Source organism: Schistosoma mansoni, chromosome 5 (genome assembly GCF_000237925.1).
Source record: "Schistosoma mansoni strain Puerto Rico chromosome 5, complete genome".
Classification (NCBI taxonomy): Eukaryota; Metazoa; Platyhelminthes; class Trematoda; order Strigeidida; family Schistosomatidae; genus Schistosoma; species Schistosoma mansoni.
In genome coordinates, this window is record NC_031499.1 from 1,692,042 (window position 1) to 1,717,581 (window position 25,540).

The 25,540-nt window shown below is 31.6% G+C and overlaps 1 protein-coding gene across 1 annotated transcript; it reads right to left on the reverse strand.

Annotated features, from left to right (window-relative positions):
- Positions 1-2,351: 2,351 nt before the first annotated feature.
- Positions 2,352-22,315, reverse strand: Smp_150550 (putative titin; the record flags this gene model as incomplete). The annotated part of the gene is given in 8 exon segments (XM_018797588.1): positions 2,352-2,946; positions 7,477-8,121; positions 8,127-8,142; positions 12,654-12,753; positions 14,920-15,191; positions 16,951-17,023; positions 18,278-18,387; positions 22,179-22,315. Coding segments are annotated over 8 exon segments (1,752 nt in total). The 3' UTR covers positions 2,352-2,547.
- Positions 22,316-25,540: the final 3,225 nt, after the last annotated feature.

Here is a 25,540-nt window from a genome sequence, read left to right on the forward strand (position 1 = left end):
TGACAATGATGTTTGCTTATCATGTAAAGACAAGTAAATGGTAAACACTTTACTCTACATATATTATTTACAACACAATAACCAATAAGAATAGGTGTTAATTACATCGCCATTGAAACATCACAGCGGTCACTGTAACGTTAAGGTTTGAATGATCACAATAGTAGTTGATATTCTGGTAATACCAAAAGATCGCACTAATATTGATTTGATTCAACCATTTATAAGCACACTTGGAGGAGACTTTCCGATCCTGCTTTCAACAAGTATCATGCAGTTGTTTTCCTTAATGAATTTGAATACAGCCAAAACAAACACTGATGCAGAATAATATGAATTCATTATATTCCGCGGTATCTCATCAATTGCTTGCAACCGTATATATATTGAAAATTAACATTGAGGTAAGATATAATATGAAGTCCGATGATAGATAAGACAGATAATTTGGAGGTAATGAAGGGTTCACATAAGATTATTGGGATGAAAAATTGATAAGATGGGTTACGTAATAATTGAACAGGATTTGAAAAGTTTAGTTAGGAGAATTAAGTGAATGAAAACGTATGAGTGAAGGGATAGTATACATAAAATAATAATTAATTAATGGGAGACCGCTTGACAAAATAAACACCAATAAAATGATGATACTGATAAAAATAATTCACCAAGGTAATGGTACGTTTATAACTGCCTCTTTCAAGATACATAAATCAGGTTTGAGTTTTTTATGCTATTGCTTCGGCAAACCGAAGAAACGCTGCATTTCTTTTGTCTGCTAATGTTGATGAGAAACCACGGAATATAATGAATACATATTATTCTGCATCAGTATTTGTTCTGCTTTTATTCAAATTCAACAAATATAACCGAAGCAAAAGTTTAAATGATCAATATATATCAAAATGTTGTAGAAATTCATGGACATTTTAGTCAAGCTTAGGTTTGCATGTTATTACACAATATGTTCCATAATTAACGGATACAACCATGACATTCAAAGTGGTTGACATCAATGCTTATATGGATTTTTTAATGAATAATAAGACAACATCCCAGTGAATTTGACTCATATGTACTTGTTTCTAACTGATATGTAACACAATGTGATCTAAAAACTATGTGATTAGAATGTAGAGACGTAAGCGTGTTGACTAGCAAGCCGGGAAAGTGATGTGTGACCGCGGATGATAATTGATTAGTTGTTTGCTTAGTCAGACTTGTAGATAGTCTGACAGGCATTCGATGAGTTACATATTCTCCTATTCTTATTATTAGTATTGATTGTGTCGGATTTTGGTGTGGAAATATATTTATATTCTAGTCAGACTAATCCCGTGTTCTTGATCCGAGTTGTGTTGAAGTTCTATAGAATGAACACTGAGATTGAGGGAATCTCGTGTAAGCAATCTCGTTTAAGGCAAATTAGTATCCCATTCGTGTAGATAAGGAAACTTCGAATGTTTTAAGAAAAGGAAATTCAACTAAATATTTGAGTGCATACAAACTGTTGCTTCTATTTAATTACCTGTTTCCTGAAGAAAACAAACATTCTCTCGCTAATAAACACACTTTCCAGATGAACTGAAAGGACAAATTAATTCTAGTTTAAATTGAGTACGATTTAAACAATCCAATATTAAACTTGTCATAAATCAAAGTTGCATTTTCCGTTTACTTTGTGTGTAATACCATCAATTAGATGGAACATCGTTTTCTATTTTTCTATTATTTTTTCGTCCGAATAAATTTCGGTCTAGTTAAAATGATCATTTAATTGAATCGTTTAAAACAAAATTGGTTTCCGCTCTGATTAAAATTAAATTTAAAATAAAATGTAAAAATAAGTAAGCAAAGATGGATAGTGGCTAGCAGTGGAATCCAGTTTGACGCGCGTTTCGTCCTATTTGGGACTCGTCAGCTGCATATACCTGCATCTCAGAGTTGATGTACACTCTGAGATTTGAACCCAGTACCTTCCGCTTCAAACGTCACCGCGTTATCTACTCAGCTACTGATTCCTGATAGCCACTTACTTGTGCAATGGGGTGAAGTTTGAATTCACTTAGTATTGTTTGTTTGAATCTTCCCTCTGACATACAGATACATCAAGCTGACGAGTCCCAAATAGGACGAAACGAGCGTCAAACTGGTTTCCACTGCCAGGCAGTATCCATCTTTGCTTGACATGCTTGTGAATAAAGGCTATATCGAGGCAATATGCACAGTATGCACATATGCTAATTAGAGACTGACCAGTTGCAGTCCTAAACATCAATGAGAGGATTCAAACAAACAATACTAAGTGAATGTAAAAATAAGTAGTTGGAAATAAGAACTCAATAATAAATACAGATTAATACATAGAATGTATTTTACTGTACATTACTCTCATTAAAATATACAACTCATTTAATGAATTTAGCTTGTTTGTATACTCTATTTAAACATAAGTGTACATTACATTGATTTAGGCATGATTATGGAATGTGACATCTCATTGATAATGTTAATATGTATGTATGAGGTGTTCAAAATGAAATTCAGTTAACTGTTTTCAGGATATGTATTTGGACAAAAATAAACAAGTTTTGAGCCAAATTTCAAATTATCTTGATCAACAATAATACATGTATTCGTTGTAGATGATGATTGTGGTATAAATGTATCTGATGTACGGTAAACATGTTTAAGAAAACTTTCATTTGCATCAACTGGTTGTAAAACTGTATCTAACGTTGTAAATTCTTGTAATGAATTATCGGTAATTAATGTAGATATATTGGATATCTGTGAATTGGTTATCGAATCACAGTATGCCATATTTGTACAAAATGTATAAGATTGTACAGTTTCTTTTGGTTTTTGTGATTTGCTTACGATATTGTTTGACTTAGTTGGAGCTTCTATTGGGTTCAGTACCGAAACATTACTCAACGGCTCCATCTATTATAAGAAATTGAGAAAGGACACGAATTATATATATTTATATACATAAACTTCAATAATCACAGCTGATGGCTAGAAATCTATGAAGCATTCGCCACCAATAGCTGAAGGCTGTGAATTCAATCGCTGATGAGGCAGTAAATACAAACTGCTGCCGTATCCCATACCAAGAGGAAAAATGTTTTAAGTGTTTAATAATCCGTAAAAACACCTTAACAGTGATCAGTGTTTAGTAAATACAACCTTAAAATTAGACTAATTTCCCCAGAATCACTTCAACTAAATTTAAAATATCTGCCAAAAACTAAACATGAATTTCATAACTAAATCCGTCTATGTGTACTGACAATAAAAAAGAAAAGAAACACAAACAATCATAAACATGAGGTGCATAATTTAAGTAAAATAGGTTCATTTTCTTTCTATTACCAAAATAAAATTAAAAAAAAGTTTTTTTTATTTTAAGGTAATCAGCATAAAGTTTCACTGAAATTTTGTTTTCAATGAGGATCAAGTAGGTAATAAATATTTTATGCATAAATTAATTACTTTTACAAAATAGCTAGGCTCTTTTTTTAGTCTTAATTATTAACCAACCATTAATAGTTGAAATCAATATAAGTTCTGAAGATAGTGAGTAGCCATGAATGCTAATAATTTTCATGAAATTAACTAATATACTAAAATATCCATTTTAAACAAACAAATTCTCTAAAGGATTATAAGCAGAGATGGATAACGCGACGGAGTTTGGAGCGAAAGGTACTTGGTTCGAATCCCAGAGTGAACATCAACTCTAAGATGCAGGTACATCCAGCTGACGAGTCCCAAATAGGACGAAACACGTGTCAAACTGGACTCCACTGCTAGCGACTATCTATCTTTGCTTGTAATGCTTGTGATTTAAGGCTATATCGAGGCAATACGCACAGTATGCACATATGATCAATTGCAGTGCTAAACATGAACAGGAAGATTCAAACAAAACAATACTAAGTAAATTTACATTGTTTAAAGGCTTCGAACTAATTATATTTCGTCTAAATTTGTGCTTCACTTCACTGAAAGTGTAAGGCGATTCAAATTTTATCGCATGTTTTACAAAATTCCAATATATATTGGTTAATACCCAGAAATCATATGCGTCTATATAATTTACTTCATTTCACCAACCAGTGCCAGTGAGCTATGAATGTTTCTAGGAAGTAACATGTGTTAATGATGTGTTAGATAATTTTGTCAGCTCACTAATTTAAATTTCACAGCTTTAATAATGTTTATACGAAACTTTAGATCTTCTAAACTTCTCTAACTACTAGACTTCAGAAAAAACAACGGATCTTGTGATCATATGGAAAAACAGTAAAGTATTCAAATCAAACTTGAGGAAATAAAATATTTAAGTGTCAACTATCAAAGAAGTTAAAATATAAAGATTCATCATGCAAAATTTATTGATGTGCATAAGGATACGAAATCACGAAGGTAAGATCTCAATAAGAAAGGAAATGATATATAAGTCAGATAGATAAGAAGTTGTAGCTGAAAACTTGATTATATATATATATTTATATTGCCACCAACCACTTAGCATCAAAATATAATCCATGTGATATTGAATCAAATTGACTATAGGCCATATCGCAATCTGATCAATAGTATTCGATCAGTAATGAGGTGTTAAAAACATTACACTGATTGCAACCTGACTCCGTCTATAGACCCTCCGGGGCCTACTACCGGTCCCAAGCCCAGATAAAGAGGGAAGGTTGGGCATGAGGTTAGCAACCCCATCCCGTAGAAACTAACTCGTTAAAAAAACGCTAATCAGGAAAAATAAACAATAATTCATACTACGAATAGATTTACACTACAGTAGCTTCGTTTAATTCTTTAAATTATTATGTCTCCTTAATGAACAAAAAGTATATAACCATGGTAACGTAGCATTTCCATAAAAAAAGTAATCCTAAATTATCTTCAGGAGGAATACAAATACTCTATAAACTACATGGAACAAAGTAAACATTTAAATGAGCAAAAGAAAAAAGAATATTCTCAGTCTACTCCTATGTACTTTGTATAAAGAAGTTGAATAATTCCTCTGGGAATATAGATATACGGAGTGATAGATGGAAGAGAAACAAAAACATAATTCAGATTAATTAATTATTTCCATAATAACCAAGGTTTTCTACCAACTAATCAAAAACAAAACAGAATTGTTTTATATAATTAACTTCTATGTGTATGACTATGTATATTACATTAGATAAACAATACCAATTGCAATAAATAAACAAATAGGTTTATTTTAGGAAACCAATAACAAGGTTGGTAGGTTTGATTTATTTAAGCCACCATGGAAAACCTGAAAGTACTGGATGGTCGTTTCGTTCTATTGTGAGACTCCTTAGCGGAACGCATCCACGATCCCGCCTCGGGAGATTCGAACCTAGGACGTATCAATCTCGCGAGTGAGCTCTTAACCTCTAGACCACTGAGCCCGTATCCAGCGGTGTTAATGTCTAAATTCAACCAATCCATGAAATTGAGCAACTGTCCGCCATTATGTTCAGTGAGTTGATATCTCACAACAGACCTGGTTGTACTCCACTGGTCACTGCTTCTCACTAGAACTCCAGAGAATATCTCTTGAGGCCAGTCACTAGTGAGTATATGATCATTATAAGGTGTTTTGTGGAGATTTTAGTAACTTTATAGTTGAAATCATGAATCAACTGAAGCTAGACCACTATGGAAAATGGCCATCTAGTGCTTCCAGGTTTTCCATAGTGCTCTATCTTCAATTGACTCATGATTTCAACTATAAAATTACAAAAATCTCCACAAAACCCCTTTCTGAACATAAATATTTATCAGTAGAGAATAGTTCAAAATAACTTCGAAATAACATTTGAATACATATTAAATCATGGTCAATAAAATGCTACTAATGTTCAACGTTCTACCAAATCCTAATCTTTTGAATTCTTCATGTCTCTATCTTTTTTCTCTTTCCAAATTTATTTCACTGGACAATACTCCTTAAATAAAATCTTCAAACCTCAATCTTTACGACTACTGCTTATACTCTCATTACTTCTACCACTATAGGATTTGGATCGACAACTGCATCTCCGTGCTAATGTGGTATGGCAATTCCAACTGATGTACGTACGTACGAAGTTCTACCTTGTGACTGTGTGACTGACTGAATCTTCAACGTAGTTCCAGTAAATCTTTTTTATTGTTTAATCCTTTAGTTCTATACTAATACTTATATTTTGAACTACAAAGAACTAAAATTATTTGGAAAAAAAACTGTATAAACTGGAACAAAAGTTCAACTTCATTCAGATGTCAATTACAGTTGTTCAAATGCATCTTTTTTTCTAAAAATAGTTACCTACTTGAAATGAAAAGAATGAAATCTTTGTTCTTTCATCAAAATATGAACAAATAATATGTCATTTGTAGAGAACAACATCATATCGTTTAATTTTGACTGTTTAAAGGGAAAGTAAAGCATACTGATCATAAAATTAAACGGTATATCAGTCATTCGTAAATGTATGTCACAACTGAATGTATCATTTTTTTAGACTCCCATTGATGCGAACCAGTAACTTATTAAACTAAATGTAAATACCTATCATCCTATCTTACCATAATAGAACACTATGTTAGTTGTTAAAACCATACATGTTTGGATATTAACTTGTTTTTTTCGTGTAGATATTTTGACTGTAGTTGTTTGAATAAGTTTCTTGATCTAGAACTGGTTTCATTAATTTGAACGACAACCTAATGTATTCTGGAAACAAGTTATGTAGCAACGTATGTAATGAAGGGATTATAAAGAATGAAGTAAAGAAAATCATGCCTCAAATCGAAGTAAGAATACTATAAAAGATGTTTAGCACAAAGAATAATAAAAAAAGAGATGTAGTTTTAACAGACCAATGTGACTTCAATGCTTAAAATGATATACCCTATCATTAATGTATTGGAATGTGAATTTACAGTCCGGCTTGCTCTGAGCTCTTAAAAGTTCTTTTATTACTTAGCCGTGTAATTATTCTAAACATTTCTTTGATTTTAATAGACGATTAGTTTCAATACGGAGAAATGTAATACATAATATAAATATATACAACAACAGACCCTACATATTTCCCCTACAGTATACACACATGTACACTCAATGTTAACCCTTCTACTTTACATTAAAAACGTATACATCTTTCATACCCACCTTCTTAGGAACAAATTAATACGGTGATATCGTCCTACTGAATCACTTTAATTAAAATAACATGACATTAACTTTTTCAGATCAATTACGATTTTGACTGTACTAAATATATAACGCTTTTTTTTCCTTCTAACTACTTAAACTTGTGTTATTTTTATATGGGTTATTTATTTACTCTGAAGAAGTGACTTACATTAAGTCATGAAACCTCAGAATTACAATTTTCTACTCATTGGGATATCATAAGAATATATTTATTATTAACTTACTTTATTACTTATATTAGCTAATTCAACATTTACAGGATTATATAAAGTAGGTCCAGAAATCACTGTTGATGACGATGTTGTAGACGACAGTAGTGCATTAAGATCATTCTGATTAAATAATGCATTTTCTTGTGTTCTAAAAGAATTCGGTAAAGCAGCTGAAATATACGAAGTTGTTGGTGAAAATAATAATTGTTGCTCTTTTGAGTTTGGTTGTTGTTGTTGAGCATTTGTATGTATCACTATTTTATCTAATGAATGGTTGTTTAGTTCTCGTTCATCATCTCGAATGATTTCTGGGGTAGTAGTCCATACAACATAAGCAGTATTCGAACATGATGAAGATGAATTGGGAAATTTTTTCGAACAGTTATATGTTAAATTATCGTTACCATTACTTGATATCTGTATGTTACTATTATTACTACCGTGAGTCATAAATCCATGATCTGAGTCTGTCATACTCGACTGAAGTATGTCAACATTATAGTTTCTGAAATTTTTATTTATGGAATCTGTATATAGAGTACCTTCAAATGATATAGATTTGAAGGGATTGAATGAATGGTTAACTTCATCGTTGCTAAAAATATTTGTAGAATCTTTCATGACTGACGATGATCTATGATCAGCTGATTTAATCGAATTTATAGGTTCTGATTTATTCTGCAATTAAAATCAATTAGAAAAGATAAACATACATACAAACAACCAAACAAAGGAACTCGATACAAATACAAAATGGGAACTCCTTTAATGAAAAACCAATTCAAACATAAATTCACTTAGTATTGTTTGTTTGAAGCGTTTGAAGTGAAAGGTAGTGGGTTCGAGTCTTAGAATGAACATCAACTCCGAGATGAAGTTACATCCAGCTAAAGAGTCTCAAATAGGACGAAACGCACGTCAAACTGGATTCCACTGTCAGCCTTTATCCATCTTTGCTTACAATTGAAACATACCCTATGACAAATAAACTTCTCTGCAGAATGTAAACAATTTTCTTAATTATACATAAAAGAATTTCTAAAGATGATCTACATTCATAAAGATCAAAGAAATCTCTTAATCTATTACAAAGTAACTTAATAATTAATAATGAAATCAAATTAGAATCTTCTTTAGACAAGATAATTACTCAATAAGCCGGATGCACGACAGAAGTAAAAAAGAAAAGTAACAAAAAGAAGAAAAGAAGAAAAGAAAATCTAACTTTCTAGTGTCTTGAATAAATTATTAGTCAGAATATTCATGCTTAACGGGCATGAGAACAGTAGACGAATTTAAATAATAAGGAAGAAAAAAACAACAACAACTGATTCAAACGAATATCAAAGATCGTTACATCAAATGAAGAGAGACAAATAGAGAATGATAATATTATCAACATAGTACGATTGGATAACATTCAATTATCATTGTTATGAAAAATACACTAAGATGAAATGTTCTTTTGTTGGGTAATAATGATAAATGGAAGCACCAGATACATATGCGCCACACAAATATTATTTGATTTGTGTGAGGGCCGTGATACTACCCAGGTGCCAAAAATGAAGCAGGTGGTTTTCTTAGGGGGCCACACCCCCAGCCTTTGACCTGAAAATCTAGTCCACAAGTCAGTGGAGCATCGTAAGGAGATGCAGTCCCATGATAAATGGAATGAACTATTATGGCTTAATCCCGTAGTTCTATCAAACTACAGTGGTATGATGGAAAAACTACAATGAGTCTTTTGAGTATATAGCATAAAATCATCCTATAAAACAACATATACTCTTCGAAATCTTTTAGTTCAAATAAAAGATGACATTCTTTTCCCTTAGACACAGAATTGTGTTTATAGACCACGATGTATAGATTGTGGTAACTTCTTTATTAAATAATTTTCTCATGAAATCATAATCCGTACTAAGGAAAATCCAAGCTACACAAAAAGACTTCCAAATACTCCTATAGATCTAGAAAATCTGTATGTCAAATCAGAAATAGCTATACATCTTAAACCTTACAGCGCTCAACTAAGAAGGAAGTCCAATGATGTATCCAGTATGGACCATTCATCCACACAACTAATCCCGTTCACACCTCGTACCACTGACAAACATATGAATATTACTAACCTAACCATTTTACATTACAAATGTCACACTTTTTACACCCATTGACATTTGCTATTTATTTAGTTTTATTCTCCAAAGAAGTGACTTAAATTTAGTTATAAAACATCTGAAATTTAATCTTTGTTGAATCTTCCATGTACTTGATCAGGATCATCAATGAACAAGGAGGATTTGATACAGATAAAAATGCGATTGTTGGAAGACCAAGTGCTGCATCCCTACAAATGAAGAATATATGGAACTCAAAACAACTGTTTGTCAACCAACATCATAGTCAAAATCTTTAATACGATTCATTACATAGTGGTATCCAGTGTAGCTGCCTAGAATGCAGTCCATATCGAATTTTACAGATCTATGTGCAATGTAAATATCATTTCAAGTGACCTGATATAATATGCAGAATGCTACTTTATTATGTCAGTGAAAAGAAAGATGGGAAGTTATACAGGTATATTCTCAGCCATAAGTGTTTCTCTTAAAAAAACTGACATTCGTTTTCAAAGAATAGTAAATGATTTCAAAACCTTATTTAATTGGGAGATAAGCCTTTACGCTGATTAGTTTGGTCACTGAGAAGTAATTAAGGTCAGTTTTGTGTGGTTCTTTAGTGGAGATCGAATTCTATCAATGAAACAATGTGGTCACTATCTATATGACTCAATACCGCTTGTACTGTTTCGTGATTTTAGATGTTTGGATGTGGTTGCCAAGGTACCCTATAAAAATCTTGCAGTAACAGATATTCCTTTTTTAAGTCAAACCTATAGTTACAAAATTAAGATACGCTTTCAATAATCATATAACTACTGAATGTTATTCTTAACCAGTATATGCCACTACTCTTTTCATACTCAATTATTAAGATGGTGATTTGAAGATTTATTTATAATAAAGATTTATATTTATGTTTTTCTAATTTTGTTGCTAACTGACCATAAATCAATATGGACAAGAAAAAAAAGAATTACGATAAGTTATGAATAAACCTACTTCTTTCGATAGACATTTACAATCTTGCTTTCTTTTGTTTAAGAGTTTTCTCCTCCTAAAATTCATATTTCAAAAGAACAATATATAAGAAAACATTATTATTTAACATTGACAAGACATGTATTAGACTTTTAATTATGTTTTTGAAAAGATATATTCACCACTCAATGTTTATCGTAGATAATGATGGGATGACGGAAGCGACTTTTGGTTAGTACATTCTTCGTGTTACTTTACTCTTATAATTGTCAAGAGAAAATGGAGATTGTAATCACTATAGTTACGGTGTAGTTCTTATTGTAACAACATTAACGATAATTTGTGCCATGTTTTTGTTAATAAATATTCAGGTCAGAGAAATAGTACACATTTGAACCTAACTAGTTATTAGAATGAATACTTTTCAATTTATAAAACTGATATTGTCTTTTTCAAAATTTGTCACAGCTTACGATGTTGTATAATAATAAAGGTATATTTTTGAATATACTCAAGTATAGTGCTTGCACTGCGGTGAATATACAAACCATATGTTCATTTTGTATGATTATGATGTTAGTTTAACAAATGATCTACTTAATACATAACTATTACTTTTTTATAGTTGAATTCATGAATCAATTGAAGCCAGCCCACCATAGAAAACCCAGAAGCACTGGACGGCCGTTTCGTCCTACTGTGGGACTCCTCAGCAATGCGTATCCATGATTCCGCGTCGTGAAATTCGAACCCAGAACCTATCAGTCTCGCGCGCTAGCGCTTAACCTCTAGACCAATGAGCCGGCATCCAACGGTCTACCTTCAAATGACTCATGAATGCAACCATAAAAATTACTAAAATCTCCACAAAACCTCTTCTGAACATAATTATTTATTTAAATCCTTGTCACCTTCGTCACTCAGACTGAAGAGAGTTTTTTCTTTATTGACGACAATATTTTGAATATTGTTTCACTTTTACAAGAATACCTGGATAAAATGATAATCAGTTTACTAAATCAAAATGCACATTCGTTCCATTTACTAACTATAGAAATATTTATAACCGATGGTATTTTAATCTGGCCAATAGCTTTTATTGAAGTGTATTACTCAAATAACCAATTTTATTGCGTAATACCTTTGTTTTCTGTTAATTGTCCATTTACTTTTATGTTTGTTTAGATGCTTTCATTATCATTACATAAATTGATTGATACAAGTTGCTTAACTATTTTGTTTACTGGATTACAAAGATAAATGTTTATATTATCTAAGGATTAGATAAAGCAACTTTGGATTTTATATAAGATCTATCTTTGGTTTTATGATATACCACCTTGAATATTGATTACGTTTCAAAAGGTTGTGTGTGTGTGTGAAATCTCCCAAGGATAATTATTGGTACCATCAATACATGCTTTTCATTCTTTTCCTAACGTATTATGGTTTCTTTTTTTTTTCTTGTTATTTTGTAGAATGTCTACATGTCAAAAGTCATTTGACTACATAGATGGATGGACAATAGATAGATAGATGGATAGTATAATTAATCTAATGGTTAATACTTTGTACAATATGGAATATGATAGCTGTTTTATTTTCACAGCTAAATGAATGAGTTCTCAAGAATCTTTTGTAGCTTGTACTTCAATTGGAAGTAGAAGTCCACTGAATATAATTCAAAGATTTTAAACTCTTTGACTTACCTTAATAAGCAACAATAAAAGTTTTAGTAATACTCATTTTATAAGTGTGTTCATAATGAATCTGATCTGAGTAAATCAATGTTTGTCCCATACAATACGAGGAGAATATGGTATACAATAACATATTCCCATATAACCCTAATGATCTTGTACCACAGAGGTATTACTAAACAAAGTACTTGACAAACACAATTAGTGGATAATAATCAATGTTAAATGTATTAGTGAAGTAATCATTTAGATAATTAGTGATTACAGAAAGAAACTACATGATTTTCAAAGTATTCACCTATTTATTGAATCATTTGTTGACCTGTATAACTCACAATTTACAATCATTTTAAAAATAAGTTTATTGACAATAAACACTTACCTAAAGTATGCTGCACAAAATGTTAACAGCAATATAATCATTGAACAAGTGATTGCAGTGCCGATGAATGTAGTCAAATGACTTTTGACATGTAGACAATCTACAAAAAAGCAAAAAAAGGAAAAGAATGAAAAGTATGAATTGTTGGTTAATACAGTCTCAACGCATCAAACGTCTTTTGAACAGTATACGGATCTCAAGATAACACCTAGGGTATTATTTCGAAAAAAACTATCTATTAAATCTCAAACACTCAATGCAATTTTAAAGAAGCTTAATAATAATAAGAAAATTTAGAAGCTGAATTGATCATTTATTCAAAGTCAACTAGCAACAAAATGTAATAACTAGTCAGTAATTTTTCGAATCACTTAGCTATGTGCCGTTTTCTTAGTTGTCTACTATTTATAACATGAGTGCATGTAAGTATTTTATCTCATTTGGAGTAGGTTGGGCTTTCATAGTTAATATATACATAGAATAACATGTATCTGAGATAAAAATCCTGCGTACTTGAAATATAGTAATAATATCTTACCTTCCATGTTGCCTTATTCGGATACAAGACTGAGTAGGTAGAGTAAGCGTGAGTAATTGGTAGAACCAATTGATGAAGATAATCTAAACTCAACTCCAGCATAATCTTGCCTGCTTCATAATTATTATTCAAGTTACTCAGTTAGTCTATAGTATGGAGTTTTGTTTAGCTAATCCGCTGTAAATACTGATCAACCTTCATTATAACCTTGTGTTCCAAATTAAGCACATGCACTTCTTAACCCATTAGTGTATAAACTCAAGTTTAGTTGTTAGGATGCCAACTGCCGAGGATAGCGAAAAACATTTGTGATAGATAACACCTAGAGATTTACTAAAAATCAAAGATAATTTTTCCATAGAAACAATGGTCTTCAAACTTGGTTGATTGCATACTCTTATTCGACTTCTAAGACAAATGTTGCAATGAATGTCAACGTACAAAACAATTCTTTGGTTAAATATCATGAGCAAATACGTGCTTGACTTTTACATTGATGGCATCGATAGATCTCAAAATTCCAGCGAAAAATAATTGTAAAGCATCTTAAAAGTAATAACTGAAGTCCGGAACATTATTGATAAAGACGAGATTTTTTGGAGAGTTCGGTTTATTTGAATTCAAAATTATTTTTCATGTTGATTAGTTGGAAGCCATCGGCAGAGGTACATAGACCATGAAGATCATTAAAACACCACATCACTGCTACGTGATTTCGTTCGTTGTCAAAATAGGTCAGCTCAATAATTTACAACGAACCGTTTATTGAGGGTTCGGAAAGACATACGTTTTATTCCACCAATCAAAATAAAAGAAATAAAAACACCATACAGACTCATCCGTAAACCCTGACAACATAATGCTAGGTCACTATTTCTTGAATATCAAGAATTCATTAATATCCAAACTGTGTAACTAATGACAGGGTAATTTTATTGTTTACATAGCACTAAAGTATTCACATAAAAAATTCAACTGAACTTCACTTTCTCTAGCAATTGACATTATCGATTAGTATAAATTATTAATACTTTCTTCAGATACTTGAAGAAACCAACAATCGATAGTTTATGCGCCACGTCCAAAAAATTACCATAGAACACCGTCAGCCATACAGTAGTTCATAAATGCTGACAATACTAACACAAGTAATATGATTATATAACTGTTACATAATTTTTGAAAACATTCAGCTTACATTACAATTATATTGATGTCTCAGTGTTTTGTGGAGTTTATTTTGCTCTGATGGTAGATTTAGCCAACTACTGATGACAGTTAACTATTTGTGTAGAAATTAAAGATCGCTAAACAAACGTTTCATCTTAAACCCAGGACGTCATTAGGGGATAAAAAAATGACCTTTAGCTTCAATCTATAGAACTAATTAGGTCATATGAATGCTTTTGGACATAACATGTGAAGAAAAATAAGTCAAACTGATTCTACTCTGTAACAGCTAGTAAAACTATCTGTCAATTCAATCATACTATTAACGGAGTCGAATATTCTATAGGCATCAGTAATGATCAACTATAATGAAATAAATTTACATGTTTGTCGGTAATTAGTTTTTGCCAATAACTAGACTAGAAACCAAACTGGGAGATTGTTTATTTTTATTTATAATCATAATTAAATCTTTACAAAGATGATTAGCAATGTAAAAAGGCTACTCATTTCTAACAATAAACAGAATAATAAAAAAAGAAACTCAAATTTATTCACCAGTTGTAAATTGAAATTCAGGAAGGGTACACAAATCGAATTTTTCACGTTTTATTTCTGATAATAGTTGCATATTTTGTTTAGGTTGTTGATGATTATCATTTAAAACGGATACAGAATTAATTAGATCAACAGATGGGGATGATTTTGAATCTGACTGTAAATAGTTCAAATTTTTTTTAATCGGTTGGGTATTCATAATTAATTTATTTGTGATTTTATCATTTGACACAGGTTGATCACAAAATTCACCGGTATGAGTTTCTGGGCATCTTAATTATGTAAAAAGGAAGAAAACAAATCAAAACAGGTAATAAGGTTATGAGCCTAGTTATACTTTAAGGAAAATAGAAAAAAATAACATTTCATACAGAAATACATAAATTTAATAATAATACTTATTTTAGAATACAGTAGCCGTTAAACAACCAATGAAAATCAAGAGATGCTCAAAAACGTTTTCACCCTAGTACAAGTCTTCTTAGAGGTGCACATCGACGACCTGATTGAAGATCAAACCAATTATATAAACAACAAATTTATTGAAATCAGATATGTGAACTACTAGATGCCGGTTAATTAATATGAAGATAAGTTTTCACCATGAAGCCTGAAGGCTTGTTGTTGTTCAACACTAAGATCGAAATGTTGTGAAGCACCTTCTGGTTTCCAATGGTTATCTAAAGAAATAAATTTATTATGCCAAACTTTGGATACAGTAGTTCCCATAAAGCCTAACAAAAAATTTAGTTTACGTTCTGATTTCTAGCATAGTATAATAGCACGCTTGTTTTTGTATTCAACAGTGCAATGTAAATATATCTTTTAATTCATAGTTGATAAATATGGATCGGATAGATAGTAAGCGGTTATACCAAATGATGTTTGAGAGTAAATCCTAAACCTAAAATTCAATAAATTTTATATTTACAATAATTGTTTAATCACACCATTTTATTGATCCAAATGTACCAATCATTAGTAAACAACTTGACGTTTATATTCGATAATAATTCTTAAGTCTGACAGGTGATAAAGGCGTAAATGTGACTACCAACATTTTAAAAGGATAGAAAACTACAGTGACTGGAGATGTTTTTAGTGATTTTTTTTGCGTGAACGGTTAAAATTTCATTACAGACATCAATAGAACCGATTCAAATATAACTTGTACTACATATCTACGCGCTTGTGGAATAACTACAAAACTCAATTTCTAAATTAATCTCTGATTATGTTGTCTAACTAAACAAAAAAAGTATTTCAGGTCAACTATTCAGACTAGAGAACTTGAAGAAGCCGGTAGCTTAACACTATTTTAAAATTTCGTAACTCAGAAAACATAATCTTTTGTGCATCAAAGGGTAAATGTGTAGTGAACAGAACAACGGTTGGAGACAATCGAATGTATTTAAGCAAGCATTACAGACTATTTCACTGAATTCTGATAACCATACAATGAACAATTAATTTGCAAAATAACAAGCAATTGTCTCAATCTTCACTGTTCCTTCTGTAAAGATCAGTGCATCTTCTCTGATTTCACTGTTCATGCATTTTCATACCGATCGCGCTTCACTCCTATTCTTTCCTTATTGATCTTGTGCCAAAATACATTCTATGTCTGACATTCACCACATACTACTTATGTGGATATAAGTAGACCACACCACAAATGAATTAACTTAAAACATCAGCTTAGGATAATCTTGAACATAAGAATAGTTCTTTGTTTTAGAACTCATAGTATTCAAGTATGCCAGTAAACACATTTATATTCAATAACACTAATCTCAGTTAAGTTTACTCAAAACATATACTAATACTATTTGAATAAGTAGTAAATATTCTCTAAGGTAAACATCCTATACAAATACATGATTAAATTTTAATTAAGTCTTATCATGATAAGTATGGAAACTATTTTGATCTCATCACCAAGTGTGTTTTTTGGTTGTTTCTTTTTAATCCTTGAATAAAAGAAAGAAAAACGGGACAATTCATATTCTATATAAACTATACATTACTCACCTACATAGAGAATTGTTATTTATAATGAAACATGTCCCCATATTACAAATATTCACTGGACAAGCTGAATACACTTCATATATCAACAACAACAACAACAAAAAAAAGAAAGAAAGAATAAATGAAAATAGGCTATAATCAATATCAGTAACATTTTGGTTGCTTTTTTTTGCATTTTTTGATCCAGAAAATTTTATACATTAAAAATTAATTTTAGCAAGAAAAAAAGATTCAAAATCGATTTATACATAACTAAGTTTTAATTGTATTATCCAATCTATTTTTGAGGGGGGGGTTCTTGATTTTTTCTTCACATTAGAGAAAAAGGGTTATTAATGTGTATTTTATAGTTTTGTGTTCAAATTCTAAAAAAAGAAAAGAAACCCACCCAGACAAAGATAAATCGTTTATTGAATATTATTACTTTTTCCAATAATACACCCATCAAATATTCCGTTTTTTTTTATATTTGGGTTTCTCCCTTCCATGTTATTTAACCTTCAATTTCGATTTAAATTATTTTTATTGAAATACATTAGTGAACAATTTGGTTAGTTACAAAATTAAGGAAACTAATATACCTCCGAATAATAATGATGTGAGACAAATACCAGTCCGTTTTCTTTTTCTGTCAACCAATAATATCAGTCTGTTATGTACTAGTCTGAATTATGACAAACAAATGTATTTACTAAATATTTATCATAAGTGAATAAAACTTATTGTTTATTATCAGGAGGGGTTTTGTGGATATTATAGTAATTTTGATAGTTGAGATCATGAGTCAATAGAATCTAGACCACCGCGGAAAACATGGAAGCACTGGACGACCATTTCATCCTATTGTGGGACTCCTTAGCAGTGCGCACCCATGATCCTGCCTCGCGAGATTCAAACACAGGACCTACCAGTCTCGCGCCAGAGCACTCAACCGATAGACCACTGAGCCGGCATACGAGGTGTTAATGTCTAACTTCAACCAATCCACGAAGTTTGAGCAACCGTTCACCAATTGTCTTCAGTGAGTTTATATCTCACAACACACCTGGTTGAATTCCACTGGTTACTGCTTCTCACTAGGACTCCAGGAAATACCTCATGAAGCCAGTCACTAGTGAGCATATGATTATAATCAGAAGAAGTTTTTGTGGAGATTTCAATAGTTGAAATCATCCAGTACCTCCAGGTTTTCCATGGTGGTCTAGCTTCAATTAACTCATGATTTCAAGTATGAAAATACTGAAATCTCCACAAAACCCCTTCTGATTAAATATTTATTCGTTTATGTAATGTAACATTTAAATGAATATTATAAAGAAAAACTTGCCTGAAACAAAAACCCATTTGCTTATTTGATTCTGTTGACTTTCTCCTCGACAGGAATAGTTTCCAGTGTCATTAGTTATAACGTGTTCTATTCGTAATTCTGAATGTTTCCTGTAAATAAAGATAGAGTTGTATAAACACCATCGTATTATAATGTGAATAGTTGATGTTGACTAAAGATTGTATTTCATAAGGAATAAAAGATTTTATACTCTTGTATATCTTCTGTAGCTTGGCGTAAAACGTATTACGTGATGTATTGCGACATGCTCTTTACGGTAGGCAGGCTATCGATTCCAGGGACTATGGCTCCTGAACAGGTCTAGTTTATAACCATAGTATGATTTCATTGAGTTACATATTTGTGCCTGTCAGCTATTTCACTAACCCTGAAAGTTTAATCATCCCTTAGCATAATTACAAAAGCATATCATGATGGCGATTTGGCTTATAAAACTCGGTCAGCAATAAGGGCAGTGATTACTACTCCGAGACCACTAGGTGTAAATATCTCAGTCATACAGAAGTCCAGTGATTCATCGAATAGTTAAATGGTTATCTTTGTGATACGTAATCAGTTGCCCTGCTTATTTTAGTTCATTTCAATCCTTTTCATTAGTTCACTAGCTGTAGAATGACTTTGACCGCCTTACAGTTTTACTTTCTAGATAATTCTGATCTTTTGTTGTTTATCCTAAAGTAGTTTATATCATTCCAAAGATTATTCTCTTTAGTCATAGAAATTTTAAACCTGTATTCCGTGTATTTTGAAGTTCATCTGATTAACTTCTTTGAAGTTAAAAATACAGACCATTAAACAACATGCAGTGACATCATTTTCCAAGCAAAATATTTAATAACTATTAAATAAGTAAGATCAGGTGGTATTCATACATTCTACGGTTCATCGACTCAACCTCAAAGCAACAAGGACTACTACAACAATATATTCTCTCTAAGAATCTTTACTGTTCATACTGATACATTATAGAAGTAGAATTATGAATGAACCTTTTCATTTCTTTCACAGATATCATCTGTAAGCCATAAATTAAAATAACAACATATAAGCTAGGGAAAAAAAAGTGAATTCTAAATAGAATATCCGAACAAGCATTGACATCAGTAAGCCACACACATCATACATATTTAGCTTAATGTTGTTTCCATAAATTTACTACAAACTGATAAATTTTAAACAACTGTTCTGCTAAGATTTGACCATAGACATAACACATATTCCTTGTCTTGTTTAAATACTTACCCAACTAATAATTTACGTTATAGACTAAATTGAAAATGTCAACAATATGACCATTTCTCACAATGAACTTATTAAATAAGAAACATTAAAGTATTTTGGTAAAAGTATGCACATCGTCATATTCACTGGTAAAGTGAAAACAGATAAGGCAATTAAGTATATTGAAATATGCATAAATGTAATTAATTAATTCACTTTAAAGTGCATAAAAGAAATTGATATACAAGCCATTGTCTTTCATTTAAGTTAAGATATTTGTATTCAAAGTGTTAGATTCAACACTGAGGCTTTTACTATTCATGCCTAATGGAGTAATTAGTTTACTATTGCATTACGTATAAATATATTTGACCATTAAATTCGGCAAACTGTTTTTTAACTCATTTGATCAAAGATGGTTTTATTATTATTGGTTAAGTACATACTGGTTTTGTATAAGGTATACACATACACATAGTTATTCTGCTTAACACTTCATCAAGAATGACGTAATAATTCAAACTGTATAAAATATTCCGGTTATCTTCTACCATAATAAATTATAATTTCAATATTACATTAAATGAAAAATCCCTATTCCTGGTAATAGGGCTTTGTACTTATTTCTTTTACTGATCTAATCGCTATAGTATTTCCGCACAGTATTTAGTTGTAGATATTTATAAGTGAATAAGTGAAATTACACAAATCTATAGAAAAGCATAAAGCCCTAAATAGAACACACTTGCAGCTTGAAATAATTTATGATATAGTGTGGTGATCATTTGTTATCGTTGGTTAAGACTGTCTTACTTGTAACAAGCCTGAACATCTCTAGTCACCACTTCTTATTAGAACTCCAGAAATATCTAGTGAACTAAGTTAATAGTAAGCATAATGTACGTTATTCATGAGAAGGCCTAATGGAAGTTGACTTTTTTGCTTTTGAAATTCGTCTCAAATTGAAGTCAGTTGACCGTAAATTTATTTCTCAAGTTCACTGTAAACCCTACGAAAGGTGGAGAAACACGAACCATACAGATCCTTAAGTACAGATAATAGACTTTGCTATATCATTACGACATATTAAAAAACTTTACGGGCTTATTTTTCCGGGACACAGTAGACAATAACCTTCACTTAGCATGTCTGGAGCTATGTGTACATTGTTTACAAAATATAATCGAAATACATCTTATAAAAGTCAAGAGGCTCTTTTAATTTATATTCCATTTTTCTTAAAACTATTAGGAGATCAATTAGTTTTCCATTGAGTCAGTATTCCATCTATCTAATCCAAATTAAAGGCTTTATCGTAATGTAGATTACTTAACATAACTGTGTTCGAGTTTACATTATCTTCGGATGAATAAAGATCTCGCTCATAATTATATGTGCAAATCAAATATATGTTTATGATGAACCACTAAAATATAAACTGTAAAGTGTTTTCCCGTTATATGATGTAAGACAATGGTACTTAGCTCTTCATGATATAAACAAATCGATTTTCAGTGATAAATAATACACTGATAGGACTCATACTGAAATAGATCTGTATTGTACGTCTCATGGCAATGGTTTTTTTAGTGTCATGTATTTGCTGAAACCATGAAGCAAAATGATAATAAACGTGTTTATCTTCACTTTGGCAGAAATTATAGGATAAAAAGTATTTGGATATTTGAAACTAAAATCCAAAATGAAAATCACAACAATTTTGATTGTATCAAGATGATCACTCAAATGTCCACATGTCAAACAAATACAATACATGACATGAATGTAAAAAAGGCCTAGACAGAATAAAGTTTTCGATGAGAACAAATCATCAAAAACAACTAATTTAAATCCCTAGTAACAATTTGTAAACAACTTAATACGATATAAAGCGGACATTGACAATGTTGCCCCAAATGCTCTGGTACGGCCGAGAGTAGAGGAGTCCGCTAGCCCTCTCGAAATGTCCTCATATAGCCACGCGTATATACCCTCTGTCAGGGAAGTCCTTGTCGTGACCCTACTGTTGTTAACGAAATTGAGAGGACGAAAAGCGAATGCTCGGCTCTTTAACTGAGTTGGTGGACACGGAAAGTTCACCTAGGGGAGTTGGAAAACCCTGATTCCAAACGAACGGTGCGCATGGGCTCCAGTATCCTGAAGGAACAAATGGCGTGTGAATCAATCGTTGGTCACCAGCTACCATGGGACTGCATCTCCTCACGATGCTCCACTGCCTTGTGGATCAGACCTTTAGGTCAAAGGCTCTGGGCGTGGTCCCCTAAGAAAATCACCTACTTTGGTTTGGGCAACCAGGCAGTATCACAGCCCTCACACAAACCAAGTGAGATTTGTGTGGTGCATATATATCTGGTGCCCTTTTGTACCAATATTTATGTGTTTAAATAAATAATAAATAAATGTTGCTCCGAAAGCGAATGGAAGATTCGAAATATACCTTAAAACTATCTAACAAAGTATACATTGATTTGGGTTGCAAATCTTCTCCATCATTCGTAAAACTAACATCATATCAAAACTATATATTAAGTTCTATGTAAATTGATTAGTTTCCTGGAATTTCTTGGAAAATGTTTTTAATACAATGAAAATTTAATAACTTTTACTATCAAAATAAATGGAAATTTCCATCACTTACGTTGAAGATGTTATTTTAATATTCGGATGTAATGGCATATTTATAGATTTATTATCTTTAAACCATTTAATTTGTGGATTTGTTTCACCTTGTACTTTGCATTTCAGAATTAGACGACGACCTTCGTGAATCTCCATAACACCATGAGCTGATGAGTAAATTTACAGGAGTTAATGGTTGAATCAATCACGTTTATCTGATATATTCTGGAAAAAAAACATGGTTTCTCTGAAGTAAGAATAGTGAATAAAATGTAGTAAATTTTTGTGAAAATATGTTACTCTGTAATGCAATGACAAACTATTAACTGAATCGCTGATAGTTTAGTGAGATAGTCTTTAATGTTTGCTTAAATAAATTCAATTGTTTTGTTCATTATATTTGGTGTTGCTTCCAACCAGGAGGAGGAAGGCTGATCTTGTGTGGATGCCTCTGCGGGCTTGGCGTCAAGGTGCTGGTTGGTGCAGTCTGGTGCGGAGAGGTGACGTCGAGTGGAGTGTTCTGGCGAGGCGGTGTTGGCTGTGGCTGGTGCTGTTGACAGAGAGGAGCGGTGGGACGTGCAGCTGTTTGACGGACATCGGATGTAGATGGCTCAGCAGGCCGGTGGAGTACGGGTGTTGAACGTCCCAAATTCCGGGTGGATAATAGATGTTGGCGCCCCGGCAGGTTGACGGAGCTATGGAGGTCAGCGTACTGCAGACTGAACATTTTGACGGAGAGCTTGGCACAGACTGAAGTACAAAAATGCGGTGTGCACGGCGAGCAGAACCACCGCATGAACGAATGCTTTAAAGGGGGGACGAGTGTAGTGTGGTCTACTTATGTCCATATAAGTAGTATATGGTGGTGGTCAGATATAGAATGTATTTTGTCAGAAGACCGATAAGGAAAGAACTGAAATGAAGCGCAATTGGTAGGAAAATGCATGAATAATGGAATTAGAGAAGATGAACTTATATTTTCAGAAGAAACAGTGAAGATTGAGTCCATTGCTTGTTATTTTGCAAATTAATTGTTCATTGTATGGTTATCAGAATTCAGTGAGATAGTCTGTAATGCTTGCTTAAATACATTCAATTGTCCCTAACTAGTGTTCTGTTCATTACAATAGTAATCTACATGATATTCGTTATGGTACAAAATAAATATATCGTTGATTGCTCTACGATCGACTCATTCATTTGTCAGAAAGTAAAGTTAATCACTGATAGACATTACTTGCATATTTATCTGACTAAACTTAAAATCTCTTAGGTTATATAGATAACAATCGTCAAAGATTTATTTAAAACATTTTCATAATAGCAACCAGTTTATTAACTCAGTTCATGAACAGTAATTCACTATATAGCGGTATTAGTTTACAATTTAGTACAATTGTATTCAGGTGAAATGTTCCAAGATCTTTCACAACAGATTTCTTTCAAATGATAAATCATTGAAAACTTCAAGTGAACAGAATATCTATTTAGCCTACTTTTAGCATTTCCTGTAAATATACACCAGGAATCTAGTCAGATTTCTAACGTAAACTGTTAGGTGATCTCAACAACTCCAGAAAATTGGTTTACAATAAAGTTGTTTACACTTTAAAGTTGAATTATTCAGTGAAAGCATTAAAGTTATAGCTAAAAACGCCTTTTTGATAAACATGTTTTGACATGTAAAGTTCATTTATTTCTAGTGTGTACAATGTAATGTTGAATTGTAAAACTTCCTAATTCAATATGATGATAAGATTGAGAAAGTTGTTGAAATTGCAAGTTGTGATTATCCAACAAGTTTAAAAACTAAATAATAACTAAATATAAATGTTTCAGTAGGTTACTTTTTATTATATGATGAGTTGTAGTAAATATTATATGATCTCGCCTTCTGATTTAACTGACTAAACTAAAACATTCTTTGTAACTAAATAAAAACTTTTTCTAGCAAAAGTCTTTTATACGTAAATCCATAAGAATATACATAGAACGAAAACAATACAATTGTAATAACCAATGATTGTAAAAATCAAATTTTCTTAAGTTTCGTGACTCCATTAACGTCCCTTCTTCAGAGAATTTGAAAACGTTTTCTACTCATTGAGATATTGCAAATATACAATTTCCATATATATATATATATATAAAGTTATTTAAGTAATCCCACCTATTGTATCTATGAAAAGGCTTACCGATGAAACATATTTAAAATCATATAATTTAGATTCTCTTTGAGGGATCTTTACTGATGTGTATTCCTAATCATTGTATGCACATTATGAATTAACCTTTATGAAATCAATCAATATGATATACTTATCTAAGAGTCCAATATTAGCAAATATTTAAACATTTCACAGATTGGTACATGAAGACTTGAATATTTACATCAAAGTAATTCATCTCGTTTCATTTTGACCGATAAGTAGTATTTTATTTCGTTTTAAACCCATACTTCAGCAATCAACCATTAACCGATGTTGGCAATAAAGTTGATTAGATATAAAAGAATTTAACTGAATACAAGTGTTTGGTATAAGTTTATTATAGAAACCAAATATAAGCCAATATCATAACTGCAACTATTTATATTTATATATAAGATTTTGATCTCAGTGTTGCATGAGAATAAGCTTAATTATAAATACTTTTTAATGACAAATTCCTGAGTACATTGAACACGGTCACTAATCTTAATGACAACATACTGATGATGGTTGGATGAAGGCAGTCATCAGGAAACTCAGAATCTACATTTTATGCCAGTATGTGTCAGCAACGTTAGTCTGTGATATTATGCTCCATGGCGTTGGAAATGGAGTCATTCAATGTCACAGTCCAAATTGTTACGGGCTTGTCAACCGCTGGAATGTTCACATCGATTTATCACTTAATGTTGACTAATGGTACGTTTACTTAATGCTTAATGACGATAAAATTCTATTAATAAAATCCCATATTACTTGACAAGAAACTCAAATAATACCTATCTCCACATTTTTAATTGAACTCAAAATGTGATCGTTCTGAAGTCTATTGAACTACCAATTACATGTTAAGTATGAGTCAATTAAGCTAAGAAAACACACTTTAGTCAGTTCCTATAGTTACACCATTTAAAATAATCTCAGACAGAAACATTTAATGGATTTTATTCATCTATAAAGGTAACTGGCTGAGTGGTGTTTGCTAAGTCTAATTAACTTTGTAGGTTCGATTGAGCGAATTGTCAAAACAGATAAACACAATATTATCCAAGTTAGTTACCATATTGAAACATCATTATTTTCTGGAAGATATCTTATATGTGGAAAGCCATTAAATAACTTTTTAGCTAATGATATTTCACTCGAATAAGTTTTCTAATAAAATATGAAT